The sequence below is a fragment of the Lipotes vexillifer genome, unplaced genomic scaffold (genome assembly GCF_000442215.2).
Source record: "Lipotes vexillifer unplaced genomic scaffold, Lipotes_vexillifer_v1.1 scaffold73, whole genome shotgun sequence".
Lineage (NCBI taxonomy): Eukaryota > Metazoa > Chordata > Mammalia > Artiodactyla > Lipotidae > Lipotes > Lipotes vexillifer.
The window spans coordinates 145940-172829 of NW_006772656.1; the positions used below are offsets into that span (position 1 = coordinate 145940).

At 37.0% G+C, this 26890-nt stretch overlaps 1 protein-coding gene across 2 annotated transcripts in view; it reads right to left on the reverse strand.

The window, feature by feature from the left end:
• Positions 1–26890, reverse strand: part of PDCD6IP (programmed cell death 6 interacting protein) — a 59590-nt gene that overhangs the window by 25350 nt on the left and 7350 nt on the right. Inside the window, exons 2-8 of one of the 2 annotated variants that reach the window (XM_007447688.1) lie at positions 21617–21671; positions 19981–20050; positions 13064–13191; positions 10633–10786; positions 9356–9456; positions 7305–7421; positions 719–941 (exon numbers count right to left, since the gene is read on the reverse strand). In XM_007447688.1, coding sequence (XP_007447750.1) covers positions 719–941; positions 7305–7421; positions 9356–9456; positions 10633–10786; positions 13064–13191; positions 19981–20050; positions 21617–21671 — 848 coding nt within the window. Of the gene's footprint in view, positions 1–718; positions 942–7304; positions 7437–9355; positions 9457–10632; positions 10787–13063; positions 13192–19980; positions 20051–21616; positions 21672–26890 lie in introns of both variants that reach the window. The other variant, XM_007447687.1, reaches the window with a different exon arrangement.

The following is a 26890-nucleotide window of genomic DNA, read 5'->3' on the forward strand; positions in this document are numbered from 1 at the left end:
AAAAAAAAAAAAAAAAAAAAAAGGCACAGTATTTGCATATAACCTACACATATCCTCCCAAATACTTTAAATAATTTCTAGCTTACTTATGATACTTAATACAATGTAAATGCTATGTAAATAGTTGCCAGAGGATGGCAAATTCAAGTTTTGCTTTTTGGAACTTTCTGGAAATGTTTTTATGTGAATATTTTTCAATCAGCAGTTGCTTGCATTCATGGCTGTGGAACCATAGATACAGATGGCCAACTGTGAAATAACGACCCAATAACTTAGAATATTATCTTTGGCATCTCAGCTAGAGGCTACCATAATATTGCATATACCTACAATATTCAAGGATATTATAACATTTGATACAACCATGACTCCAGAAGTTTATATGTTTAAAGTCATATTTATGCATGTTTATTTTTATTAGCAGAATCTTAAATAATAAATGTTAACATAAAGACAAATGCTCACTGAGGTCGTTATCATTACTCAGACACAGTTTCAAGTTTTCTGACTCTTGCATATATACTTCATGCTTTACTACCATTTACTTTCCACCTTAAAATTTCACTGTAATTTTTATTCTCATATTCACTTTAAACAACATGAAAGCAAATTATATTCAAAGCACACAATCGCAATTATGTGATTTTAGCTACAAAAAGTAGATTAAACTGCAGAAAAAATAAATAAGATTAAAGTGCCTCTGAACAGTTTGACATACCAGTGAATTTCTGGCTGATGGGTACACTGACTGGCGTAGATTTCACAAGTGTGGCTTTGCCAATAGGGTCTAGATCTTTAAGGTCTGGAACTCGATCATGATAAATGAAGTCATTATCCTTCTTTGCTGCAGTAAGGGCACGGTTGATTTTGTCAGAAAATTCCTTCACGTTGACATATTCATCATAGCGAGATGCCACTGTTTTAATCAATTCTGCCGCATGCTAGTTAAGAAAATGTAAAAAGAAAAAGAGAGAATATTTTCTTTCTTTTTTTCAACCAGGTATCCAAGTACTGTTTTTTTAAAAATCTTTGAAGATTGGCATTACTAGAAATGTGGTCAACAGAACAGCCTAGAAATTCTCCCATCACAAAATACCAAAATATCAAAAATGAAGAATAATACAGAGCAGATATCCCTTTAAAGACATGAATGAATTACCAAGAAAATAAAAGAAATCAAAACTATAAACTGACATTGAGGAAAGCTGGCTCTGGCTGTTGGGTATTTCTGTACCCAAAGGACGAGCTATTAAAATGCATTAAAAGCCCTCAGGGAGACTTAAGACACAGGTCTTGAAACTACATAAGACAGAAAACTAAGAAACATCCCTTTCACACTCCACATGAAGGCAGTAACCTCAAAGGGCTATACCCGTGATGAAAAGGGTGAGTCAGAAAAAAATTATGCAACATAGGAAATCAACAAGGAAGCATGCTGTGTCAGCACCAGTAGGAATTTTTTCTTTAAAGGCTGCCCTTGTGATACATAAGATGAACACATGCCTCACATAAACTAGGGTTCAAATTACTCAGGTGGTGTTAGGTATAGTAACACCAGATAAAATAGACAATAAAGTCAAAAGCATTATTAGGGATAAATTCAATATAAAACACTTTCCAATTTGCCAGAAAGATATAAAACCTCTTAAATATTGTATTTAAAAGCCTTTATCAGGCTTCCCTGGTGGCACAGTGGTTGAGAGTCCACCTGCCGATGCAGGGGACACGGGTTCGTGCCCCAGTCCGGGAGGATCCCGCATACCGTGGAGCGGCTGGGCCCGTGAGCCATGGCCGCTGAGCCTGTGCGTCCGGAGCCTGTGCTCCGCAATGGGAGAGGCCACAACAGTGAGAGGCCCGCATGCCGCAAAAAAAAAAAAAAAACAAAAAACAAAAAACAAAAAACAAAAAAAGCCTTTATCTATATAAACAATTATAATGAAAAATTGATAAATCTACCCAGCATTAGAGTGGAAGATTTTAACATTCCTGTCTCAGAAATAAATGGAGTAAACAAAAAATGTGCAAGATTACAGAAGATCTGAACAACACAATTAATGAGTTTGATTTACCAGACATGGAGAACCCTGGGCTCCACAGTTAGAGAATACATAATATTCTCAGGTACATAGAGACAATCTGTATAATGCGACCACATGAAGAGATAAAGCAGTCTAAAACACCAAAATTACAAGATTACAAGAATGGTTCAATATTAGAAAAGCTACTTATGTAATTCTCCAAATAATAAATTTAAGTTTAAAAAATCAAATTATCTCCAAAGACGTTGAAAAATCATTTGATAAAATATTCACTCTTGACAATTTTTTAAATTTTAGTAAAATAAAAATAGATATCCAGTTCCTTAACATGTTAAAATCTTAACCTCCAAAGCTAATCTCATGCTTAGCAGAAAAATAAAAGAAACATTCCTAGAGTCAAACTAAAACAAAGATCACCAGTATTGTCATGAACATAGAACACAGAACATGTCAAAATAACCAGACAAAAGGATAAAATTAGAGGTATAAAATTTAGAAAAGAAAAGGAACAATTATTATTTACCAGCTTTTGCTGGTATATATTTGTATACCAGCAAAAGCTAAGAGAATTAACTATTCTAAATAAGAGACAGCTTAGATTCAAAATCAACAGAGCGAATACAGATAACCACCACTTTGAAAAGATAACTAAAGAAAAAATCCACTGTTACTAGCAACAGGAAGACAAAATATCCAGGAATAAATTTTAAAATATATGTACAAGATTAACATGAAATAGAAACAAGGATAACCAAAACAAGAAAAACAAAAGCTATACCTTTAGTGTAAACCAAGAGATGGGAAAATGCACAAATTTAAATCACATTTTTAAGGTGATCTGTACATCAAATTTGATTTGTAAATGTGGTCAAACGCTCCCCCAAACTGAAAAATTATTAGGAGCATAAGAAATGCTGAATACAGCAGGAGAAACAGGGGAAGGCTAAGGGGCCCACCCTAAGGGGAAAGTGCTTAATTAAGCAAATCTAAAAACAATGAAACTGCAATGAGGTGACAGCTGCCAGCTCAAAAATAAAGGTAAAGCCAAATGGCCTGCCTGGAGCCACCCAGGGGTCACAGGAAAAATGGAATACTGAGGAGCCTGGTCCCAAGGAGCTGCTGAGCACAGAGGCAGATAATTACAAGGGCAGGGATGCTGGGGGAAGCAGAACAGAGGACTGAAAGTGGGGAGAAGGAGGAAAGGGGATGAGCACTCAGAAAATGTCAACAAAATACAAACTCTGAAAGTAGATGCATCAACTGGAAAAGCAAAGGCTGTGAGGAACTCAGGGAAATACAGGCACAGAAGTGGAATCCTTCCTACACCAGGCTTTGAGAAGCAGAGAGGAGGAGAGGAGGAAGGGCCCTACACAAGGAGGCTGGGAAAGATACCCTGCGGTTCCCCCACCCAGGAACCTCTTGCTATTCCCCGACTAAAATCAAGCTCATTCAAACACAAGTGACTGAAAAGGTATCCCATCTGCCTCAACACTAAGAAACCATAAGGAAAAGGATGAAAAAGAGCAGTTTAACTTTCCAACAGATAATGAAAATTCACTGAAGAAATGTTGCCACAGGGAGTTCCCTGGCAGTCCGGTGGTTAGGACTCACACTTTCACTGCTGTGGCCTCAGGTTCAATCCCTGGTCGGGAAACTAAAATCCTGCAAGCCTCACAGCACAGCCAAAAAAAAAAAAACAGAAACGAAAGAAATACTGCCACAAAGCAAAGAACACAGCATACTAAAAAAACTAAAATAAGCCAAAAACTTAAGGATGCAATCACAGTACCAAAGACACACAAAATATGAACAGAGGACCAGATGGCCCAGATAACAGTGGGTGATAGCAAGAAAATGTGAAATCGGACCTGCAGAACTCAGGAAAGAAAGTGAAGAAAAATACGAAAATAGTTTAAGGAAGACTGTAATATTGATGCAAGGAACATGAAAGAGATAACAGACATCACAGAAATCAGTGTAAGAAACATACAAAACAAGAAAAAGTGAGGACAATTCAACATGGCAGTTGGGGAGCAGAGGCCATTACAAATTAAAAATTCATGAGACATATCAACCAAATGCAACATGAAGACCATGTATGAATCCTCATTTGAACAAACCAACTGTAAAAATACATTTTAGAAAAAGTCAGTGAAAGCTAAACTATGTTTGGATACTATTAGATTACTAGAATTAATTATTAATTAGTATTAATTGTGCTAGATAGGATGACACTGTGGTTTTAATTTTTTTAAGACTTACATATACTGAAGTAACTTAAAGATGAAATGATACATAAGACAGCTGAAAATATGCCAAAAAAATAAGAGGGGAAGGGGAAACATGAAACGCAAAGCAAAATATTGATAATCACTGAAGCTGGGTAATGGATATTTGATGATTCTTACTTTTTTATATATATATGTATTTTTGAAATTTTCCATAGTAAATACTTAAATAAAATTCATACAGAAGCATAAACAATCTCCTTAATATCTACAAGCTACTATCATAACAAAGAAAAAAACAATACTTTCACAAAATCAGTTTTATCCTCTCATTAGGTCCCTCATTAATGAATTAAATAAATTCATTTACTGTATGTATGCATGTATTCATTCCGAGTCAAATTTTTTTATCTATATAGAGTCATCCCTCAGTATCCATGGGGGATTGGTTCCAGGATCTGCCACAGACACCAAAATCCAAATTCTCAAGTCCCACAGTTGGCCCTCCGTACCCACAGACTCTACATCTGCAGATTAAACATAGTACACGACCAGCATTTGGTTGAATCCATAAATTCAGAACGTGAAGATACAGAGAGCCAAATATTTATTCACTGAAATAAACCTGCATATAAGTGGACTTGGACAGTTCAAGCCTGTGTTGTTCAAGGGTCAACTGTATTTTTATGTCTTTTTGAAGATCGTACCTTGGCAGCTTTAGAGACTCCACCAGGATGATCAAGTGGACCCACCTTCTGGAGCCAAATGAAGTGCACTGTCCAATAAGCGCACTTCATGAGCTGTGTAAATCCAGGTACAACTTTTCTTGGCCCCAGAAGTGAATCACAAGCAACAATTTTCCCTTTGTTATTTTACCTACTGTTGTGATATTCCTGACTCTTGTGATTTTGTTTTTATATCTGGTTTGCTAGTGACTAACAAGCTTTTCCCCATTATTAACAATGATGCAAAGCTGACTGAATGGTGCAACCATCAGGTACATGGGGCAGAAGGAGAGACTATGGAGAATATGACTTGCTGGTCAACTTTTTTGTCTGTTTTGTTCTGTTTGCCTATTTCTGAGCTCAAATCAAGTAGAAAAATATGTCATACTTAATGGAAAGAGGAACAGCCCTTGGAGATATGAATCAGTAAGTATTTGTGTTCTGTATGTTAACTTCTGACCTATGACTAAAGGTATAAAACTGAAGTTATAAACTCTTGTGTGTCTATAACTGAAAAAAGTCTTCATCTCTTGTTATGTGAGTTTGAAAGTTTCCTTTTTCCAGAGGGGTTTTAAAAATTAGATTAAAATTTCAAAGAGGCTCTTATATAACTGGTTTATAGAGAATAAAGGCTTATTTGAATATAATAGTCCCAGAATTCCCCCAAAATAAAAAAGCTAAACTTCTGTAAAACAAACAGCAGTGCTCATCACCCAGTCATTATCCACTGCAGTGGCTGACCAACACTGCTCCCTGAAAGAGGAATTCAGGATGAAAAACAAGATGAGGCACTCTGTGCTTTCGAAAAACAGGTCCCTTAGACAGTTAGATGCGTATCTCAGGAAGAATTTTAATGAACCCAGATTCCCACATCTTCCCATACATAGAAAAGCACTAAAATCATTAACTTGAGATATCTGTTCTTTGTGACTAACAGTAATGTTACTGAGACGTAAGCCTGACCGACTGTACATATTCCTTAGCCAAAATCATATATAAGCTGGTTTCTCCCCTACCTTTCAGAGTGGTTCCCCAGAGCTACTGAGAGGCTGTCTCCCAGGCCACAGTCCTCAGTAAAGTCCCTGAATAAAACTTAAACTCCAACTCTTATATTGTGTGTTCTTCTTTCAGTCAAAACTCCTAGTACTCCTAATACTTTAAATATGCTACCCTGAAAAAAATCTCTCCCCCAGAAACCCCTTTCTCAGAAGCATTTTCATATAATGCTTTCATATGATGCTAAGTTATTACAATCAAAGTGAATCCCTGGAAAAATAAAGTACGTTTGATAATCTGAGTGTGCCCGTCTCTGATTTTGTCAGTGTGGAGGTGTGGAGCATAATACAAGCATACATTTTATTTTTTATAAAACTTGGGTTTCTTTTCTCATGAAAAGACTAATTAAACTGAACTTCCTAAATAAGACTTGCATGTATCTTCTAATACCAGTCCATATTTAAATTTCCTTAACAGTCCTCTTCCTACCCTCTGCTTACCAACCCTCAAAATACAAACAACTCATGTAAACAGCCCTTGCCCCTACTGCAAAGTTGCCCCAGATGTCACATCAAGTTTCTCACACACCCAGTGTTGATACAACAGCATAGAAGGTACTCTGCTGATTACCAAATCTATTTATGTATCTATTACCACTGTCCTTTTCAAGCTGTGGAATTGTAATGACCCAATTTAGACCAAGGCTAGGCCACAAGTTAAGTACTCCACATCCTTTCTGGAGCATATAATTAATTTAGAATATTTTATATTACAATAAACATGGATAAATAAAAGAAAACTGAATGCAAATTTTGTATGAAATTTTTAGATAAAATATGAGACTTCAAAAAGCACACAGTAGGTATAGCCTAGAAAATAAAAACAATCACCTGACTCTGTTGACAGGGGAAATGAGTGGTAACGGTTTTTATGAGCAAACTTGGGAATCTCACTAAAAAAAAGAGAAATCCGGGCTTCCCTGGTGGCGCAGTGGTTGGGAATCTGCCTGCCAATGCAGGGGACATGGGTTCGAGCCCTGGTCTGGGAAGATCCCACATGCCGCGGAGCAACTAAGCCCGTGAGCCACAACTACTAAGCCTGTGCATCTGGAGCCTGTGCTCCGCAACGGGAGAGGCCGCAACAGTGAGAGGCCCACGCACCACGATGAGGAGTGGCCCCCGCTCGCCACAACTGGAGAAAGCCCTCGCACAGAAACGAAGACCCAACACGGCCCAAAATAAATAAATAAATTTATTTAAAAAACAAAAAACAAGAGAAATCCAAGTTATTTAAATATTTATTTCTGAGAAACTCACCTGTAACCTTGCAATCTCTTCTCCAAATTTCTTCTGCTGTTTTGCCAGGATAGACTGGTGGTACTCAGCATAGGCCTGCATGATACAGTGCTTTGCAGCCAAGACAGGGAACACCTCCTGGAAATAAAAATACTGACCAGGGGAGAGTCCAACCACACAAACCACCACAGACAACATGGGATGCAGGAAGAAAAAGGAAAAGGAGACAGAAATTAGAATCACCCCATTAATGGTTTAGAGATAGGTTAGTCAGGTGTAAACAGAGAAGACCACATGATTTTGCATGGACTGGATTCAATGAATTCAGTTTTTTTCTTCCAATTAGAATTAAGGTTTGGGTTCTTTTCTTTTTTAACTGTTAAGTGAAGCCAATTAAGCTTTTACAATTCACTTTAATTGAGCCATGAAGTCAACATTTTGTTTACAAAGAAGAAAGGAAAGCATGCATTAGAAAGAGAAGTAGAATGGACATTCACAGAGGAATACCAAGCACAGGGCTTTAGAAGCTTTCTTGTGAGCCCTTACCCAGCCCTTAAGAGTTAACTAAACCACCATTACTCACATATACTAATGAAATTGCTCTATAGCTGACTGTTTCAACATGTTTAAAAGACAAAAGACAGTAAAGTAAGTTCCCTCTTAAATTCATGTCCTAAGAGACTTTTTTAATAAAGATGATTTTTAGCCATATAAAAATTACTCAGTATCACATACTCAAAAACACATAGCAAACAGACAAATGCACTAAGCTAATGACTAATATGATAAAGTGCTATTTTGCCCTATTTTGAAAAAAATTCCAGTCAAAATTAATTTTAGAAGATCCGAAAACATGAACCAAAAAAGCAGTAGAGGATCTTCTAAAATGTCAAATCCTAGCCTATAACCTCATTGTTTTTAGGAAGTACATGCCATATAATATCCAAGAAATATACTAGACAATCACTGTCTAGACAAAAAAATAAGAGAATCAAAAACTGAATTACTACCTTGTGAGCTTTCCTGTCTCCCAGTGAATAATTTCCTAGCTTCCTGGGTCACTACTTGCAGATATTCCAGTTTTATAACTAGAATATGAAAATATCTTATGAGATTTATTAGTAAAAAGGCAAAAAATAAATCCCTACAAAAGAGCATGTAACAAATACCATTTGCGATCATACAGACAAAACTAATTCCTTGAACATTTCTGAAAGAAAGCAGTTGAATCATACTACATTTCAGTCTGTGAGTTTCCATTTTTAAGCATTCTGAATTTACTTCTTAGTCTAATCATCTGCTTTGTCATTTACAAATGATCATCATTGACTAGTCCCTTCAAATGCCACTTCACATTTCTGAAAGAAAGCAGTTGAATCATACTACATTTCAGTCTGTGAGTTTCCATTTTTAAGCATTCTGAATTTACTTCTTAGTCTAATCATCTGCTTTGTCATTTACAAATGATCATCATTGACTAGTCCCTTCAAATGCCACTTCAGAAAGGTTTGTATTAAAACAATTAATACTTCCTGTGATATATGGTTTTAGATGGTTGTGTCCAATAGCAGCCCAATTTTCTAGCCCTGTTGACAAAATTTAATTCTAATCAAAGTACTGGATGAATTTAAGTTTCCTTTTCCTTTTGTCTTTATGTCTGTTTTTGCGCTTTAAGATTCATCTCTAAGAAAACAGGACAATAATTAAAAGGGTGAATAATCAACATGCTCAAGTACTCATGCTGTACCAAATAACCAATGATTCAAAACTACACAATGCCCTGATCTGACAAAATTACTGGAGACAGGTGTTCAAAATTTTCCAGCAAGAGTTTTAGCTCGGAAAAACAAGTTTAGTAAAGAGTGGAAGCAAAGGCATCCCCTAAATATGAAAGAGAATTTGTCATGCATCTTAAATAAAAAACTGTTTCTACAAATATACTCTTCAAATGCCTCTCCTTAAATTTCAAATTTCTTTATAAAACATAATTTTTAATTTGCTTCTTATACACAAAAATGTCCAAATACTTCCACATGCAAAACAACCAAGTATTTACAAAAACAATAACTGACCTTGGGGAGAGTATCTTTGTACTGACACTGTTTAAAAGCATCACCAAAATAATCTGCAGCCTGATTAGCCAATTTAGCTATGATAGCATCTTTCATTTTATCTGGAATAAAATATTAAATTGACCATTATAATGAAAATAAATATAAAATAATCTGATATATCATAATAACAGTATAGACATTGAGATCACAAGTTTGTACATTTGTCTTAAAAAATTCTTATTGATGAAATCAATTCTTCTGCATACAACTTAATTATTCCACAGGCAGATCCAAAGAGTCAGAATAGATCAGCAGTTGCTAGAAGCTGGGGGAAAAGGGGAATGGAGAGTGACTGACAGTGGGTATGGGGTTTCTTTTGGGGGTAATGATAACGTTCTAAAATAAGATAGTGGTGATTATTGCAAAACTCTGAATACACTGAAAACTAATGAACTGTATACTTTAAAAGGGTAAATTTTATTGTTTATGAATTCTACCTCAATATAAGCTGTTATTTTAAAAGAAAAACTTTTCCAGTTCATTTAGCTTCCACCTGATGGACTGCTCCCTTATTTTCAATTTCTCTGTACTTACATATTCAGTCTTATTCTAATCTCTCATACTAACTCACAAGCCTTACAAGAATTGCTCTTATTCCCTCATTCACAGGGCCAGGGACTCTGCCTGGATGGCTCCTTCTTATCAGTTACGTCTGGTTTAAACAAGACCTCCTCAAAGAAACTCTTCTTGAATGATGAATCTAAAATAGCATGACTCCCCCTACATACTTACCCAACTGCCAGACCACTAGTCATTATAACATCTTATTTTCTTCACAGCAATTATCTCTCTCTAAAATTACCTTGTCTACTTAATTTCTTGTTTATCACCTCCCCCACAATAAATTGTAAGCTTCCAGAAAACAGAAATCTTGTTTGTCTGCTAACTCTATCTAGAGCCTATCACAGGGACTGGCACACAGTTGTACCCAATACTTATTTGCTGAATTAATGAATTTCTGACATATTACAAACCTATATAAATACTATTCCAGAGTTCAGTGTTTTAAGATAGCAACTATATATTTCATAAAAGACTTCAAACACAGCCTACATTCTTAAATGTGCATTTGTACCACCTTAAGGTCAGAAAAGGAAAGCTGAAAATTTTCAATAATCCGTGGGTCAAATTCAAAGAGGAGAGTTCTGTGTTGAACATATTACAATCACCTTCTTATTTTAAAAGCCTGTCACTTCTTTTCTCATGCAACAAAACATAGGACAAACTGGAATTACCTCTTGTGGCTTTTAAAAAAAATACTTCTTGGGCCTGTGCCAGCATGATAAGACTGAGAGTCCCAACGGTATCTGGAGATATGTCCACAGTAGGCTCTCTATTCAAGGCAGATAAAACCGTCTCTTTAATATGCAAAAAGGCACCACTAGCAAACTAGAGGAAAGAAAAGAATTTCTTTTAAATCTGTAAGAATTCAGCAAGACAATTTTCTACTGTTACACACAAAACCACTTACATCTGACCTATAGACAGTAAGGACAGTTTTCTAAAACACTATAGGATAACAAGAGATTTAACGTACATTAAAGTCAAGTGCAATAACAAACAAAGTAAACTGATGGGACAAATTGATTAAACGTTTTAGAAATACTCCCTCAAAACTAACATGAGAACAAAGGCAGGGATAAAACATTATTAAAATGTTTTTAGTCCTGAAATGCTCTTGCTTTGGTCCCAAATTCATCTCTCAAATAATTAAACATGCCATACTTAGGGGAAACCTTAAATAGAACTGATAGCTAGTCCTCTGGGGAACAGCATGACTATCCATTGCTACGGATTTTTTATTTGGCTTTCAGAGCTCCCTGCTGACATGATCCCCAACAGATTTTTCTTCTCAATTATATTTCGCTGAGGTTAACACTAAAATAACTTTGCTTTTATGAAATAAATAACCCTGGGAAAAAGAAAGGTGGCAGTCTGGGATTAAAAAGTGCTGGGGGGCACTTCCGTGGTAGTGCAGTGGATAAGATTCTGCACTCCCAATGCAGGGGGCCTGGGTTCGATCCCTAGTCAGGGAACTAGATCCCACATGCATGCCATAACTAAGAGTTCGCATGCCACAACTAAGGAGCCCATGTGCCTCAACTAAGGAGCCCTGGAGCCACAACTAAGGAGCTGGTGAGCCACAACTAACACCCAGCGCAACCAAACAAAAAAAAATTTTTTTTTAAATGTGCTGGGGGTTATGCAGCTACACTACACAGAGCTAACTCAAGGTTAACTGTACTGAAGTAAACATCAATGATTGCTGCAGTCATGAAGTATCATAAAACTAGAATGTCTCCAAGGAGTGATCAGCTGACTTGCTTAGTAAACTCACAGAATCACAGACTAGAACTGCAAGGGATCCAGTCTCTCGTTCACAAATATGGACTGGAGACCTACAGAGTTTAAAGCACTTAGCCAAGTGCACAGAGCTTCTTGGCAGCAAACAGCCCAGACAGGTAACTAGGATCTCTTTCCATCACACTAGGGGACCCTGCTGTGAATCACAGAGGTGACTCACAGAATGGAACATATCCTCAGTAATTCAGAATGCCCTCTAAGATTTCACATGCCAACTAATGGAGTTACAATGAATGGAAAATTAAATAAAATTTTACTTCACTTTCACATTTTAAAATATTTGCCATTTATAGCCTCACAAAGGAAAGGTATATGCACCATGCTTGTCATCTGTGCCCATCTAAAATTGGGAGCATGTTGTGTGCTTAAAGTACATTTTCCTCTCACTTTCTTAGAACAGCATTCTTCACCTCTCTTCTAAACTTAAACAATGGGAAAGATCAAACTCCACCTCTGAGACAAGCAAATTCCAGAGCCATGAGGGACAGTATAAGAAGCATTTGGAATTCCATAAAATTTGGAATCAGAACACCTGAAACCCCAATCTACCACTTTATTAACACTTCTGCCCTTTAGTCTCCTTGTCTGTAAAATGAAAATGGCATTATATAACATGCATCAAAAAGTTTATGTGAACATCAACATACTCTGTAAATTATAATATAAAACATGAAAACATAATTATAGATATCACTTAACAATAATCACTTACTGCTTTTTAAATTGAAACAAAAAAAGAAAAGCTGAATAACATACTGCCACCAAATAATATGCCATATTAGTAAATGATTGTATCTAAAATCTAAATTTAGCTAAATTAAGAACATTACACATCTGACCACATTTAACTATGACCTCTCCACAAGCTCAGAGTTAAAATTTTCTTACCAAGAGGTCTTAATTTTTGTGACACTGGTAAAAATTTTTAGTGTGTCTAAGAAAAATTATGTAAAAATAACGTACAAATATTTTAAATTAGGTCATTTATTTAAAAGGGACTTGCCAAGAATTTCACCTCAAAACATTTAATCATTTGTTCTCCCAACATGTACTGAGCCTTTATTATGTGCCAGGCACTGTGCTAGGTGCTGGGTATACAATGGTGAGGAAAAACAGAGCTAGGTCCACAAGTAAGTAGTTTATCTAAGGGCTTCAAAAATATGTATCAATTCATTAAAAAGTACACTATTTTTCAAGAAAGCATCTGTGTGTAAAGAAATATTTACAAACCTAAATGCAAATTATTTTCAATTTAATCCAACTTAGTGTTGATGGTTATGTAGTAACTACTGTTCTGCGTACCTGATAATGCTTAGCAGCAATTTTCAATCCTTCATCATTATCCAGGTTCTGTTCCGCTGCAATCTGGCTAGCTAAGGCTGCACAATTGAACAACACACAGCTCTTTTCATATCCTAGGCTTGCAAGAGCTGTAAAAAAATTGAGAAGTAAAAATTTATCAGATTATTTTTGTTCTAAAGAAAACGAATGTTTCAAAGAGAAATACTATGACCTCTATCCCACTGGCTTGCACAAAAACAAGTTTCCAGACCTGTGTTCTGACCCATAATACCACTCCCATATTCCTAGCTGCCCTGCCAGGCATCTATTTCCACAACAATATTCTCATCACCTAAAACTCAAGGATCAATAAATTAATTTTTCCTTCCCTTTACATCCACACTGCTATTAGTCAGATTCAAAATGAAAAGTCATTCAAGTCACTTCAAATTCAATTAGAATAAATTCTTTCCATTTTTCCATCACCTCTCTCAAAATGGTATCTTCCCATGACATTCAAACCAGTTCCTCACTACTACAAACCTATGCCAATGCAAGTACCTCCTAGAATAAAGGAGACATGGAAGGCTAGCTAATACATCTCTCAGAGGTAGAGAAGATTATATGGTTAAAATACAATTCTAACCAAGAATCTACACACCTCACATCCACTGGGATAGCTACTATCAAACAAAATGGAAAATAACAGTTGTCGGCAGGCACGTGGAGAAATTAGAACCACTGTGTACTGTTGGTGGGAATGTAAAATGTTGCAGCCATGTAGAAAACAGTATGGCGGTCCCTCAAAAAATTAGAAATAAAATTATTAGATAATCCAACAATTCCACTTCTGGGCATAAACCCAAAAGAACTGAAAGCAGGGTCTCAGTCTCAGAGATATTTGTACACCCATGTATGTAACAGAATTATTCATAATAGCCCAAAGGTGGAAGTAACTCAAGTGTCCATTGATTCAAGAACAGAAACAAAATGTGGTGTGCACTTATAATGGAATATTAGCCTTAAAAAGGAAGGAAATCGGGTCTCATGCTACAACATGGATGAACCTTGAGGACATTATACTAAGTGAAGCAAGCTAGTCACAAAAAGACAAACACTCTATGATCCCACCCATATGAGGTGTCTAAAGTAGGCAAACTCACAGAAACAGAAAGTAGAATGGTGGTTACCAAGTACTGGGGAAAGGGTGAATAGGGGAGTTGTTGTTTAAAGGGTACAGAGTTTCAGATCTGCAAGATCAAAAAGTGCTGGAGATCTGTTTTATAACAATATGAATATACTTAACACCTCTAAACTGTACACTTAATATTGGTTAAGACAGGGAATTCTCTGGTGGTCCAGTGATTAGGACTCGGCGCTTCCACTGCTGGGGCTCAGGTTCCATCCCTGGTTGGGGAACTAAGATCTCACAAACCATGTGGTGTGGCCAAAAAACAATAAAGAATTTTAAAAAATTGGTAAAGATAGTAAATTTTATGTTACGGGTTTTTTTAACCACAAAAAATTTTTTAAAAAAGAACAAATTCAATCATAGTGACATTCAAGGTCTTACATAATGTGCCAGGTATTGAACACCAAGCAAAATAATCAGAAGGCTTCTTACAAAAAATACTGAACAAACCATCTAGGAAAATCAGAACAACACTACAGCTGTGTGTTTGTGCCACACAATAGTGCCATAAAGTAAAACCCTCCTTGTTATGTAGCATTTTAGTAGTCTCCCTTGTAATTACGGTCAGCTTTTAGCTTGCCTCCAACCTAATTCTAGCCTCCTCACCATAAAGTAAAGCAGACATACACACCAGCTACTCTAACCTACTTTCTTAAATAAATGTATTAAAAATCTAGAATAACCAGGATATGAGTAGAACATGCAGCAAAATAAAGATCAAGGTGAACTAAAAATTTGAGCCCAGAGTAAACAATTCCAATAACAGAAAAATTTCAAAGATCCACATTAACATCCTTAAAGAGATTCAAAGATGGTACATCCATAAACAAGTACATGATGTTATTAAAAAAAGAACAATCCAGGCTTCCCTGGTGGCGCAGTGCTTGAGAGTCCGCCTGCCGATGCAGGAGACGCGGGTTCGTGCCCCGTTTCGGGAAGATCCCACATGCTGCGGAGCGGCTGGGCCCGTGAGCCATGGCCACTGAGCCTGCGCGTCCGGAGCCTGTGCTCCGCAAATGGGAGAGGCCACAACAGTGAGAGGCCCGCATAACGCAAGAAAAAAAAAAAAAGAAATTACTCACCTGACAGCTTTCCTTATAGGTCCATATAGGTCCAAAAAAAAAAAAAAAAAAAAAAGAACAATCCATGAATAAGAAAAAGCCCCTGGAAATTAAAAACTTGATTGCTAAAAGTTTTTCAAAAGAAAGGTTAGAAAATATCTAGGCAGCCCATAAAGAGAAAACAAGATGAAATGTGTAAAAGTTGTGAGCGAGTAGCTCAGAACAACTAATATCAGTTAATACAGCATTCTGAAAAGAAAGGAAAAAATGAAGAAGAAATTATCGAAGAAATGTATGAAAATTTCCCAGGGCTGAAGGGAGATAAGGAGTCTTCAAACTGAAAGGACCAACAATAAAATGCCATACCCCAAATGAAAGCCAATTAGATCTTTTGAGATTTCTAACCATGAAGTATAAAGAGAAAACTGGAAAAATCTTCGCAAGAAAAAAGGATCAGGTCACCTACAAAAGAATACTCAGCAGAATTTTCATCAGTAACACTGGATAGTAAAAGGCAAGGGAACAATGCCTTCAGGTTCTGAAGAAACATGATTCTAATTAATTCAACATATATTAAAGCCAGTATGGTTAAAAAAATGGGGAACAAGGGACTAAATGGGAAGCAATGATGTCAGGGAGGTAAGAGAGCCAACTCTGCTGTAAAGCTTTAGCTTTTACTCTGAGTGAGGCAAGAAGTCAACAGAGTTTTGAACACAGACACATTCAGCCCACCTGGTGGACAACAGACTGTGGGGAAGCAGCACTGGTAGAGGCCAGAGATTAGGACAGGTAGCTGCTGCAATAGGTGTGAGGGGTGATGGTGGCTCTGACCGGAACAGCACGAGCAGAGGTGCTGAGAAGTGACTCGATTTTTAATATCTTTCAAAAGAAAATCTGATAGGATTTGCTGATGAATTCACTGAATGTGGGGAATGAAGTGAAACAATGTCAAGAGTGCCTCCAAGGTTTCTGACCTAAGCAGAATTTCAAACCAAACTCATGTGAGGGCAAAATACAGACATTTCCACAAAGAAGAGATTCAGAAATTTGACCTTTTCTGAGAAAGTTACTTAAGAGTATATTCCAGCAAAAGAGGAAAACACAATATCCAGAAAACAATGGCTCTGAACTAAGAGATAATAGTTATACAGCAGATTTAGATAGCAAACAGTCCAGATTCAAGCAAGAAAACAGTCGAGGCCAAAGGGGACAGAAGAGTCACTCAGGAAAAGGTGAGTCCAGAGAGATAAAAAATAAGACCGAGAGTTTGCAAAGTCTTGAGAATATGATAAAAGCACAGAATGTGTGTGGTGGTGGAGCAATGAAAACTTCTAAAAACACACACACACGCACACAGAGCCATACGAGAAAGTCACAGTCGAAATATGAAGCAACTCATCCAGTATATGACAGAGAGTCGGTGGACTTAAAAAAGAATGAAATATATTCCAAGCAACAGATAAAAGTTAACTTTTTATATATAAGATATATATACCAGCCTATTATATTTCCTATGAACATTATCATCCCAGGTTGTTGTCTGTCATTTTATTTTTTTTTTATTTATTTATTTTTTTGTGGTACGCGGGCCTCTCACTGCTGTGGCCTCTCCCGTTGCGGAGCACAGGCTCCGGACGCGCAGGCCCAGCGGCCATGGCTCACGGGCCCAGCCGCTCTGCGGCACGTGGGATCCTCCCGGACCAGGGCACGAACCCGCGTCCCCTGCATCGGCAGGCGGACTCTCAACCACTGCACCACCAGGGAAGCCCTGTCATTTTATTTTGACAATTTCTCACGTATAAGAGATTTTGTGAAAACTTTTTCCTGTAATTAAATCTTTTTTCCTTTATGATTTCTTCTATCACATCTAAAGTTAAATCAGGGTTTCTTTAAAATAAATGTTCAACTCTCCTTTCTTCAAAGAGCTCTTTTTTCTTAATATTGAACTTCATTCTTGTTTTTTTACCTGAGCTTTTCAAAATGACAACAGCTTGATTATAAATAAAAATAGTTGTTCTAAAATTCAAACAATTGTTTAAATACACACACACACACACACACACACACACACACACACAAGAAAATAAATTAAAAATCACTCAATATCCTCCCAGAATTACCCACTAATTTTTGGTGAATATCTTGACAAATAAGTACATACATGTTCACATACCCAATTTTTCACAAATAGTACACTATACCATATTCAGGGTGCCTGGAATGCACAACTCCAGGAAGCAGCAATCACCCTGGTTTCTATATAAAAGGTATTCCAAAGAGACCAGCTCTGGAGCCCCGAGTTACATCAATTCAAGGCAGCAGCTCTCACCTGTAACAGGCCTTTTATTGGATATGCAATGGACACAGATGTACATGTCAACAAATATATATTTGCATTATCATTCTTAATATTCTAAATTACACAATATTCTAATGAATGGGCAGCCTGTGCTTTATTTAACCAAAACATTAGTGATGGACATTTAATTCCCAATATTTGCTACTAGAAATGCCTTGATGATCTACCTCCTGCTTTACTTATGCTCTCAATTTTTTGTGTGTCCCAATTCCTCTAGGACCTCAGTTCATCAACTTAACCTATCTCACTTAAGTGTCTCCTGGTTCTCCTGCTACCTGCTCCTTATTCTCAGCCAAACAACTTGCTTGTCACAACAGCACTAGAAGTCCTTTTCTTGACCTTGCCTCCCTCTCAGCATAACGCTCCCTTTGTCCCCAGCTCTTTATTGTGTATTTTCTGAAGTGAGCAACCCACACATGCTGCTTGCACTTCCTCACTTCCAGTCCACCCCTCGACATGACACAATCTGACTTCAGCATGCCCCTAGTGACACTTCTTTCTCTGCCAAATCCAGTGAATTCTACAAACTTCTATTTCTTGACCTCGGCCACAATGACTCTGTCAATGACATTTTGACATCAGAGTCACCTGAAGGTATTTTTAAAGATATCAATTCCAGTGGCCCACCCTGAAATGTCCTCCTATCACATCTGGCATCCTGTATCTTTGTCTGTAAAGATATAATCCGTATTTCTAACATTCTCCCCAGGTAACTGTAATATGCAGCCAGATTTGGGAACCACTGGACACAATCTTTGAAACTCTTCCGGCATTCAATCCCATTGTCTCTATTTTACCCTGGTTCCTCTGAGATTTGAAAGTCTTTTCTCAACCTCATTCCCAGGAACCTCTTCTTCTCGTTCCCCTGAACGTTGTATTCCCTAGCTTGGCTTTCATATTTTTCCCAATCTACAATCTACCAGAGGAGATAAATTTATTATCATTTAATGAAAATTGTTCCCAAATCTACATCTCGACCTCTTTTGAGCTTTAAATATATTATTTCTAAATGCCAAAGAGAAAGTTCTATCTAGATATAACACAGAAAAGTCAAACTCAACCTGTCTATTGAAAGGAATAATTAGCCACAGGTCAAACCAAGTTACAAACCTTAGAGTCAAAGATCAACTCCTACTCTTTCTTCTGACAGCCAGCCAGCAGATCCATCAGTTTCATCTCTGAACCCTCTCTCAAACCCATCCCTTCCTTGACCCACATATACTACACCTAGTCAAATCTCTTCATCTCTCACCAGTCTAACTGGTCTGTTTCTCTCTAGTCTCTGGACTTAGGCTTTCTCGAGTTATATCTGGCTTCATTAAATCTTTGCCATATGATCTTGGAAAGTCACTTCATCTTTCTAAACCAATTTGTGCAACTGGTGATAACAGTGACTTTCTTCATTGGGCTGAGAAGGAATTTACTAATATGTGTAAAGCCCCTTCCACAGTGCCCGGGTGGAATAAGCTATAAACATATAAGAGGGACGAGCACAAATTCACAGTACACTTGCAGCTCTTCACAATCTACTCTCCAATATCTTCACCCTCCATAATCCCCAATTCACCTAAGGTTTCAAGCCTTAACAATAATTATATCAATATGTATTACATACAGTAACACACTATATGACATTGTTATATTATATAGTATATATTCTATGATGCGTACACATTATACATATGTATTTCATATGTAATATAATACTCATATTATTGATTGTAGCTAATAGTTATTGAGCCTTGTTCTAAGGACTTTACATATATTCACTCATTTAATCCACAGAAGAACCCAATGAAATAAACAGTACTTCACAGTACTATTCCCCACTTCACAGAGGAGAAAGTTAACACACAGAAAGGTTAGCGTGATGAGCTGGTAGATCAAAAAGCCTTGTGACTTTCAGTTATAATGTTCTACCTGTAATGTTATTTTCTACCTGGAAAAACCAAATTCATCCTTCAAGGCCTCACTCAAACATCACTTGCATTCAAACAGGCAGAATTAACCACTTCCTCATCTATGCTCCCGGAAGTTTGTTCACAGACTAATATACTCTCTACAATATTTTAGAATGATAGCTACCTTCCCAACCTGACTGAGTACAACTATCTTATTCATTTTTAAACTACGACAGTGCCTGGCAAGGTGTAGGCTCTCTACAAATATTCGGAAATTTCATTAAAAGTTGAAGTTAGAAAGAAAATAAAACATAAAAATTTTTATTATTTACAGAGAGTCGTTAGGAGAGCAATTTTAGAAACCTAAAACAATACAAACTATTTAGAACAAATTTCCTATCATTTTTTATTTAAAAATTACATACCCAATTTTACAGATCCTCCAAAAAGTGAACCTTTATCAAAAGCATCCTTCCAGGTAAATGTCAAGCAGATCTTGATAAAAAGAGGAAAAAAAGAAAAGAAATTCATGTTACCTTCCTGGATCTCATTAAATATTAAGTCTCTTTCAAAGAAAAATCCACAGTGAAGAAAAGGACAAAAGCTTCAACCCATCTAAAATACTATCTTTTCTAACCAACCAATTCCTTTTCCTTTTTGTGGACCATAAAATTTTCTTTTCTGAAAGTAAGATACTGGCACTAGGATATTTCAAATGGTCATTCTGCCTCAGTAACTGAATACATATTGTCTTCTTCAGAAAACACAATCTTACTCATCTTTACAAACCCACAATGGCTTGAACAGAACAAATACTTAATAAATGATCATCAAATAAGCCAAGAGAAGTAAAGGCAACGAAGTAAGCTCTACAGGTTTCCCAGAGGATAAAATTTAAAACTATTCCATGATGACAAAAGTAGGAGAATGATTTACCTTTCCAGGATAAAATGAGACATTTTATTTCTTGATCTGGGTGGTGGTTATACATATATATTCACTTTCTGAAGATTCAAGCTATATAAATGATACTGTTCACTTTTATGTATGTATACAAATAAAAGTTTTATGTATGTATACAAATAAAAGTTTACAAATAAAAGTTTACAAATAAAAGTTTATGTATGTATACAAATAAAAGTTTACTTAATTAAAAACTGCATCTCACTCTACTCTAAAATATTCCACACATGAAGGTTAAAACTTCCACACATGAGGTTGGCCTCTTTTAAATTATGTATTGCAATCCAATACAAAATTTTTCAATTCTAGATTAGAGTAATTTTCAATACACACAAAACTAGAGAGAATAACACAAGGAACTCCCATACACCCATCAGCAGTTTTAGCCTTTTGCCCTTCTTGGTTCATCTACCCTCACTTCCCGACCCCAACCCCACTACACACATACTTTTTCTCCTGGAATATTTTAAAGCAAATCTTACCATATTATTTGACTTGTAAAAACTTTAGTACAAGAATGTTTAAAGTATTTTGTATAAACTATTTTAAAATTTAGAAATGCCACACAAATTAAAAACTTTTAACAAGTCTCCCAAATAAAACTGTAAGAAATCATCAGCATTTTCAATATCTAGCCTTTAAAAGAAAGTAAGACTGACATTCTTATAGTGTAACATCTAATCATAGTCTCTGCAAATTCATATGCAAATATAACTTGTGCAAATAATTTTTAAAGCAAATAAAATGAGACTAGTACTTCCTGAATCATACAGTTTTCTTTATTCTGTAAAAACCAAAGGAAAGGGTACCACAGACTATATTAGTCAAAAGATCCTACTGATTAAAAACTGCAAGAAAAAAAATGCAGTCCAATGCACTAAATGAGCCCAGAAGTGACTGAGGAATGGCATGAATAGAATTTCCAAGAGACTCTTTACAATGGGCTTAAAAGTTTCTAATTTGTATTTTAAACGTCTCATAAAAACCTAGGAATAGTGAAGAGGCACCATTTATTTTAATAAAATACCATGGGTAGGAGGAAATGAGTGATTTACTATTATCATATAACTTTAAAACAAATTAAAATTAATGACTTACCTGGTTTTCAGAAAATGGGAATTTGGGTTCAATGGAACAGATCTGATCATAGTATCTAAAAAACAGAGCAAATTTGTTTATTTTTCTTTTTGTTTCCCTTGACTGAGGAGACATATTCAAAAAAATATTACGAAGACTCATGTCAAACAGTGTACTATGTTTTCTTGTAGAAATTTTATGGTTTCAAGTCTTACATTTAAAAGTCTTTAATCCATTTTGAATTTATTTTTGTGCATGGTGTGAGAAAGTAGTCCTGTTTTCCCAACACCATTTATTGAAGAGGCTGTCTTTTCCTTACTGCATAGGAGATTAAGAGGTATAAATGTCCTGTTGCAAAATAAATGAGTTACGAATATGGAATGTACAATGTGGGGAATATGGTCAATAATTATGTAATATCTTTGTATGGTGACAGATGGCACCTAGACTTGTGGTGATTATTTTGAAATGTACCAAAATATCAAATCACTATGTTGTGTGACAGAAACTAACATAGTGTTGTAGGTCAATTATATTCCAAAAACAAACACAGAAACAGAGATCAGATGTGTGGTTACCAGAGGTGGGGGGCTGAGGGGAGTGGGAACTGGATGAAGGCAGTCAAAAGGTATAAACTTCCAGTTACAAGATAAATAAGTACTAGGGATTGTCAAGTACCACATGATAAATATAATGAACACTGCTGTGTGTTCTATATGAAAGTTAAGAGAGTAAATCCTAAGAGTTCTCATCACAAGGAAAAGAAAACTTTTTTCTATTTCTTTAATACTGTATCTATATAAGATGATGGATACTCACTAAACTTACTGTGGTCATCATTTCATGATGCATATAAGTCAAACCATTATGCTGTACACCTTAAACTTATACAGTGCTATGTGTCAATTATATCTCAAGAAAACAGGAAGAAAAAAAGAACCTTAAAAAATAATTTATTAATTAATTAAATATAAAAACCAGTCAAAATTTTAAATTACCAAAGCTAAATATTAAACACATTTATGTAAATACAACTGGAGTATACTAAAATTATACGTGTTAACTTTGAGTGGCCCACAAATCAGATTTCAATCAGCCATTTTAAAGTTAATTAACGTAGTCTTTTTTTTTTTTGGTTGCACCGGGTCTTAGCTGTGACACGCATGTAGGATCTAGTTCCCTGACCAGGGATCGAACCTGGGAGCACAGCACCTTAGCCACTGCACAACCAGGGAAGTCCCACGCCATCTTTTAATGTGTAAACCTGTATCTAAAATGCATGCAATGAAAAAACTGTCAAAAACAAACTCTTACCACCAAAGAAAGATACTTATCAACTATTATTGGCTAAAAGCAAACTAATATCTACCTAGGTAACCAATGTATATCTTAAAATACTATTTCTTATTAAGATAACTTTATATCCATTGGGCAGATTAACACCTCTGGTAAACTACTGATTAAAAACAGCTTTACCAACTTTCCCATATGATTTGGGTATGTCCTCTCCTGCCCATCTCCACCACTGCTACACAGTTAACACTTCCACTCTCCCTTGAAAGTAAACTAATCCAAAAGTTCCCTAGCCAGTCGCCCTGTCTCCTCTTCTCCTTTCTCATTCTCTTCAATGTGCTCTCCACACAGCAGCCAGAATGATTATCAAACATGAGGCAGTCTTCCCCTATCAGGCTGAGCTCTGAGCTAGCCAGGGGGTTGGGGGGGTGTCCAAGGCCAAGCTTTCTAACTGGCCTGTAATCTTTCTTCCTTCCCTTATCACCTCCCTGCTCCTGCACCCCCATCACCATGGCTCTTTGCAATTGTTATTTCTGAGGCCAAGTTTTCTAGAGGGGTGGGAGCAACATGTCAGAGATCAAGTTTGGGGCTGCCATGGCCACAAGTTTGGTTACACAGAGGAAGAATTGAGCAATTAGGTAAATACAATGAAGATAATGGGAGTCAGCCTTCTAACTACCAGAGAAAGGAGTTACAAACATGGGAAGGTGGACAGCTAGAAGAAACGCTGGCTTTGGATTGGAACTGGAGGTAACAGTGTGAACTCATTTTTTAATACAATGTAATACAGATACAAAAGAGGTATAAATGTGTGTGTGTGTGTATGTATTTCCTAAGTGTATATGCTGAGAGGTCCTAGAAGCAATAATACCTAAGTAGCAATAAGCACACCTAGAGGCCAGATAAAGAGTACTATGCATTAAATGGAGCCAGCCAGTCCTTAGAGAAATTGCTGGCTCCATGGCTGCAACTGAGAAAATTCAAGCACCAAGCCTAAAACATCTAGCTATGCTAGGAAGTTAAGGACTCAAAAAATGATGAGGATATGTCAGAAGAACACAGGTACTAGCTTTAAACAGCTCATACTAGCCAAGTCCAGAATAATTCAAATAAATAACAAATCATAACCCACTAAGGAAAATAAGAACACCGTTCTAAAGTAAACAAAACAAACAGGTGAATAGGGAAAGCTCTACCCTACTGTACAATGCCAACTAATAAATCTAGAAGAAACGATGAAGTGAGAAATGTCACCATTTGTCATCTTTCATAATATAATATCTGATTCAGGTAAAATCATTAATGGAAGCTAAAACACGGAACTTTGATAGAAACAGGATATTACAAAGTCGTAAAGTACTTCCCCACAAAATACTAATTAGTATAACTTATTAATTGTAAGGCCAAAAAATCTGGCAGACAGCATCTTAACAAAGTGATAAAAGTTAAACATTATCAGCAATGGGACAAATCAACCTAGTGTTTTTCCTAATATGCACTAAAAAGAACACAGCATCACTTGGGTGGTACTAGAGCCCCAAAATGCATAAAACACAAGAAAATATGAGGCAAGCCCTTATTGAGGGACATTCGACAAAGTAAGTAGCCAGTACTCTTCAAAAATGCCAACATTGTGAACAAAAAGGAAAAACTGAGGAACTATTCCAGATTGAAGGAGACTAAAAAGGCAATTAAATGCAATGCAAGATCTGGGATTAGATCCTGGACCTGTAAACAACATTATTGGGAAAATCAGCAAAATGTGAATGAGTTTTGTAGATTAAATGGTAATATTCAATCAATGTTAATTTCCTGATTTTGAAAGCTGTACTTTGGTTATGTAGGAGAGTATTCTTGTATTCCCATTATACTTATAATTACATCCAAAACTTTTGACATCATTCAACTCTCCAGCCTCAACTCAGAATATTCACTACACATTCTAGGCACTAAAATTCTATGCTCTCTCCTGGCTCAGGGCCTTCACCCATTTTTTTCCCCCATACCTGGAAATTTTCCCATCACAATTTCCCATTTTTCTTGTCCTCATTCATTCACTCATTCAACAAACATATACTACAGGTTTACTATGCACCAAACACGGTTCTAGGACATAGGAATTCAGCAGAATATAAGCATTTAAAAATTTGCACCCTTGTAAAGCTTACTTTTTGAGTGGGAGACAAAACAAGATAAAGTAAAAATGCAGTAAAGTAGATAGTGCTAAGTGCAATGGCACTTAAAGAAGTGAGAGAGATAAGGTATGTGTATGGGGTGAGGTGAGAAGGCTGTAGTTTTTTCAGATAACATGGTCATTTGACTACATAAAAGTAAAAAATAAAAAATTTTAAAACATCATGGGGGCTTCCCCGGTGGTGCAGTGGTTAAGAATCCACCTGCCAAGGCAGGGGTCACGGGTTCAAGCCCTGGTCCGGGAAGATCCCACAGGCCGTGGAGCAACTAAGCCCATGTGCCACAACTACTGAGCCTGCACTCTAGAGCCCATGAGCCACAACTACTGAGCCCATGTGCCACAACTACTGAAGCCCGTGCGCCTAGAGCCCGCACTCCACAACAAGACAAGCCACCACAATGAGAAGCCTGCGCACCACAACAAAGAGTAGCCCCCGCTTGCCACAACTAGAGAAAGCCCATGCGCAGCAACGAAGACCCAAGGCAGCCAAAAGTAAATAAATAAAATAAATAAATTTTTTTTAACAATCATGAATAATAGAGAGGGCATGAAGGAAGTGATGGGATGTGAGGGAAAAGCATTACCAGTCAAGGGAAGAGCAAGTGCCAAAAAGCTGAGACCAGAGTATGCCTGAAAAGATCTCTGCCATGATAAGGAGGCATACGGCCAGAGAGTGAGCACTGGATAAAATAGTGGGAGATTAAATCAAGGAAGTAATGATGCCTTGAGTGCAACTTGTAAGACTTTTGGCTTCTACTATAGAGTAAGAGGAGCAACCATCCAGAGGGTTTGGACAAGAGTAACACGAGCTAATCCATTTTCAGAGTCACCCTGGCTGCTATGTAGAAAACTGACTTGCAGGTGTGCCAGGGCATAAGTAGAGACAAGTCAGAAAGCTACTGCAGTAATCCAGTAAACAGATGATCCACGGTGGTGGCAGAAATGATAGAGGCACTCAATCTCACTCCTTTTCTAAATTAGTTCCCCTCTCCATTTATAATCTTAGGCCCCTGAATTTTTCCTTCACAGAACTTACCACAGTTGGTAATACATTTATTTGCGGGACTTTGTTTAATGTCTTTTCTCTCAAAGGACTGTAACAGAAACTGGGTCTATTTGCTCAGTTTCATTGCTAGCTCCAAACAAATGAATCAGTAAAATGCAAAGTTTTTAAAAGGCAACTTTTTTTAATCTCTGAAAAGTAAAACCTGAGATTCTCTGTTTTGGTAATAAACAGGAGCTACCAAAGAACGTGTCCATAAGGAGAGACTAGCAAGTACCAAGACCCTGAGGCAACAATGTGCAAGGAGGCCGACAGGGCTATAGAGCGGGGACTGGCACACTTTTTCTGAAAAGGGCTATTCTAGGCTTTGCCAAAAAAGAGGCAAAATCAAGGATAAAATGTAGGTACTTGTTATAACAAGAGAGAAAACTCCTGCCCTGCCCTGGGCGCTTTTTACCTGGGTTGGGCCATCTCAGATGGTGGGTACACTAAGTACACAGCTATCTAATTGCCATTAGCTGGACACTTCTCCGAGGGAAGAGGATCCAGTCTGGTGGTAAGAAGCCCAGGGGAGGGAGGTGAGTAGTGGCTAATACAGTCTGTTTCACTCTCTGCCCCAGTGACACTCAAATATCGGCATGCCCTTCCCTCCTGCCAGAGAGTCCAGCCATCTCAACTTGGGCGGCTGGTACAGCTGGCAGGAGAGAGGGCAATTTGCTGAGTCACCAAGTTCCGGTGTGAGATTACACCATTCACTGCCAAGCCACTGCCAAGCAGAAAACCCATCGAGTAGGGCACCTGAGCA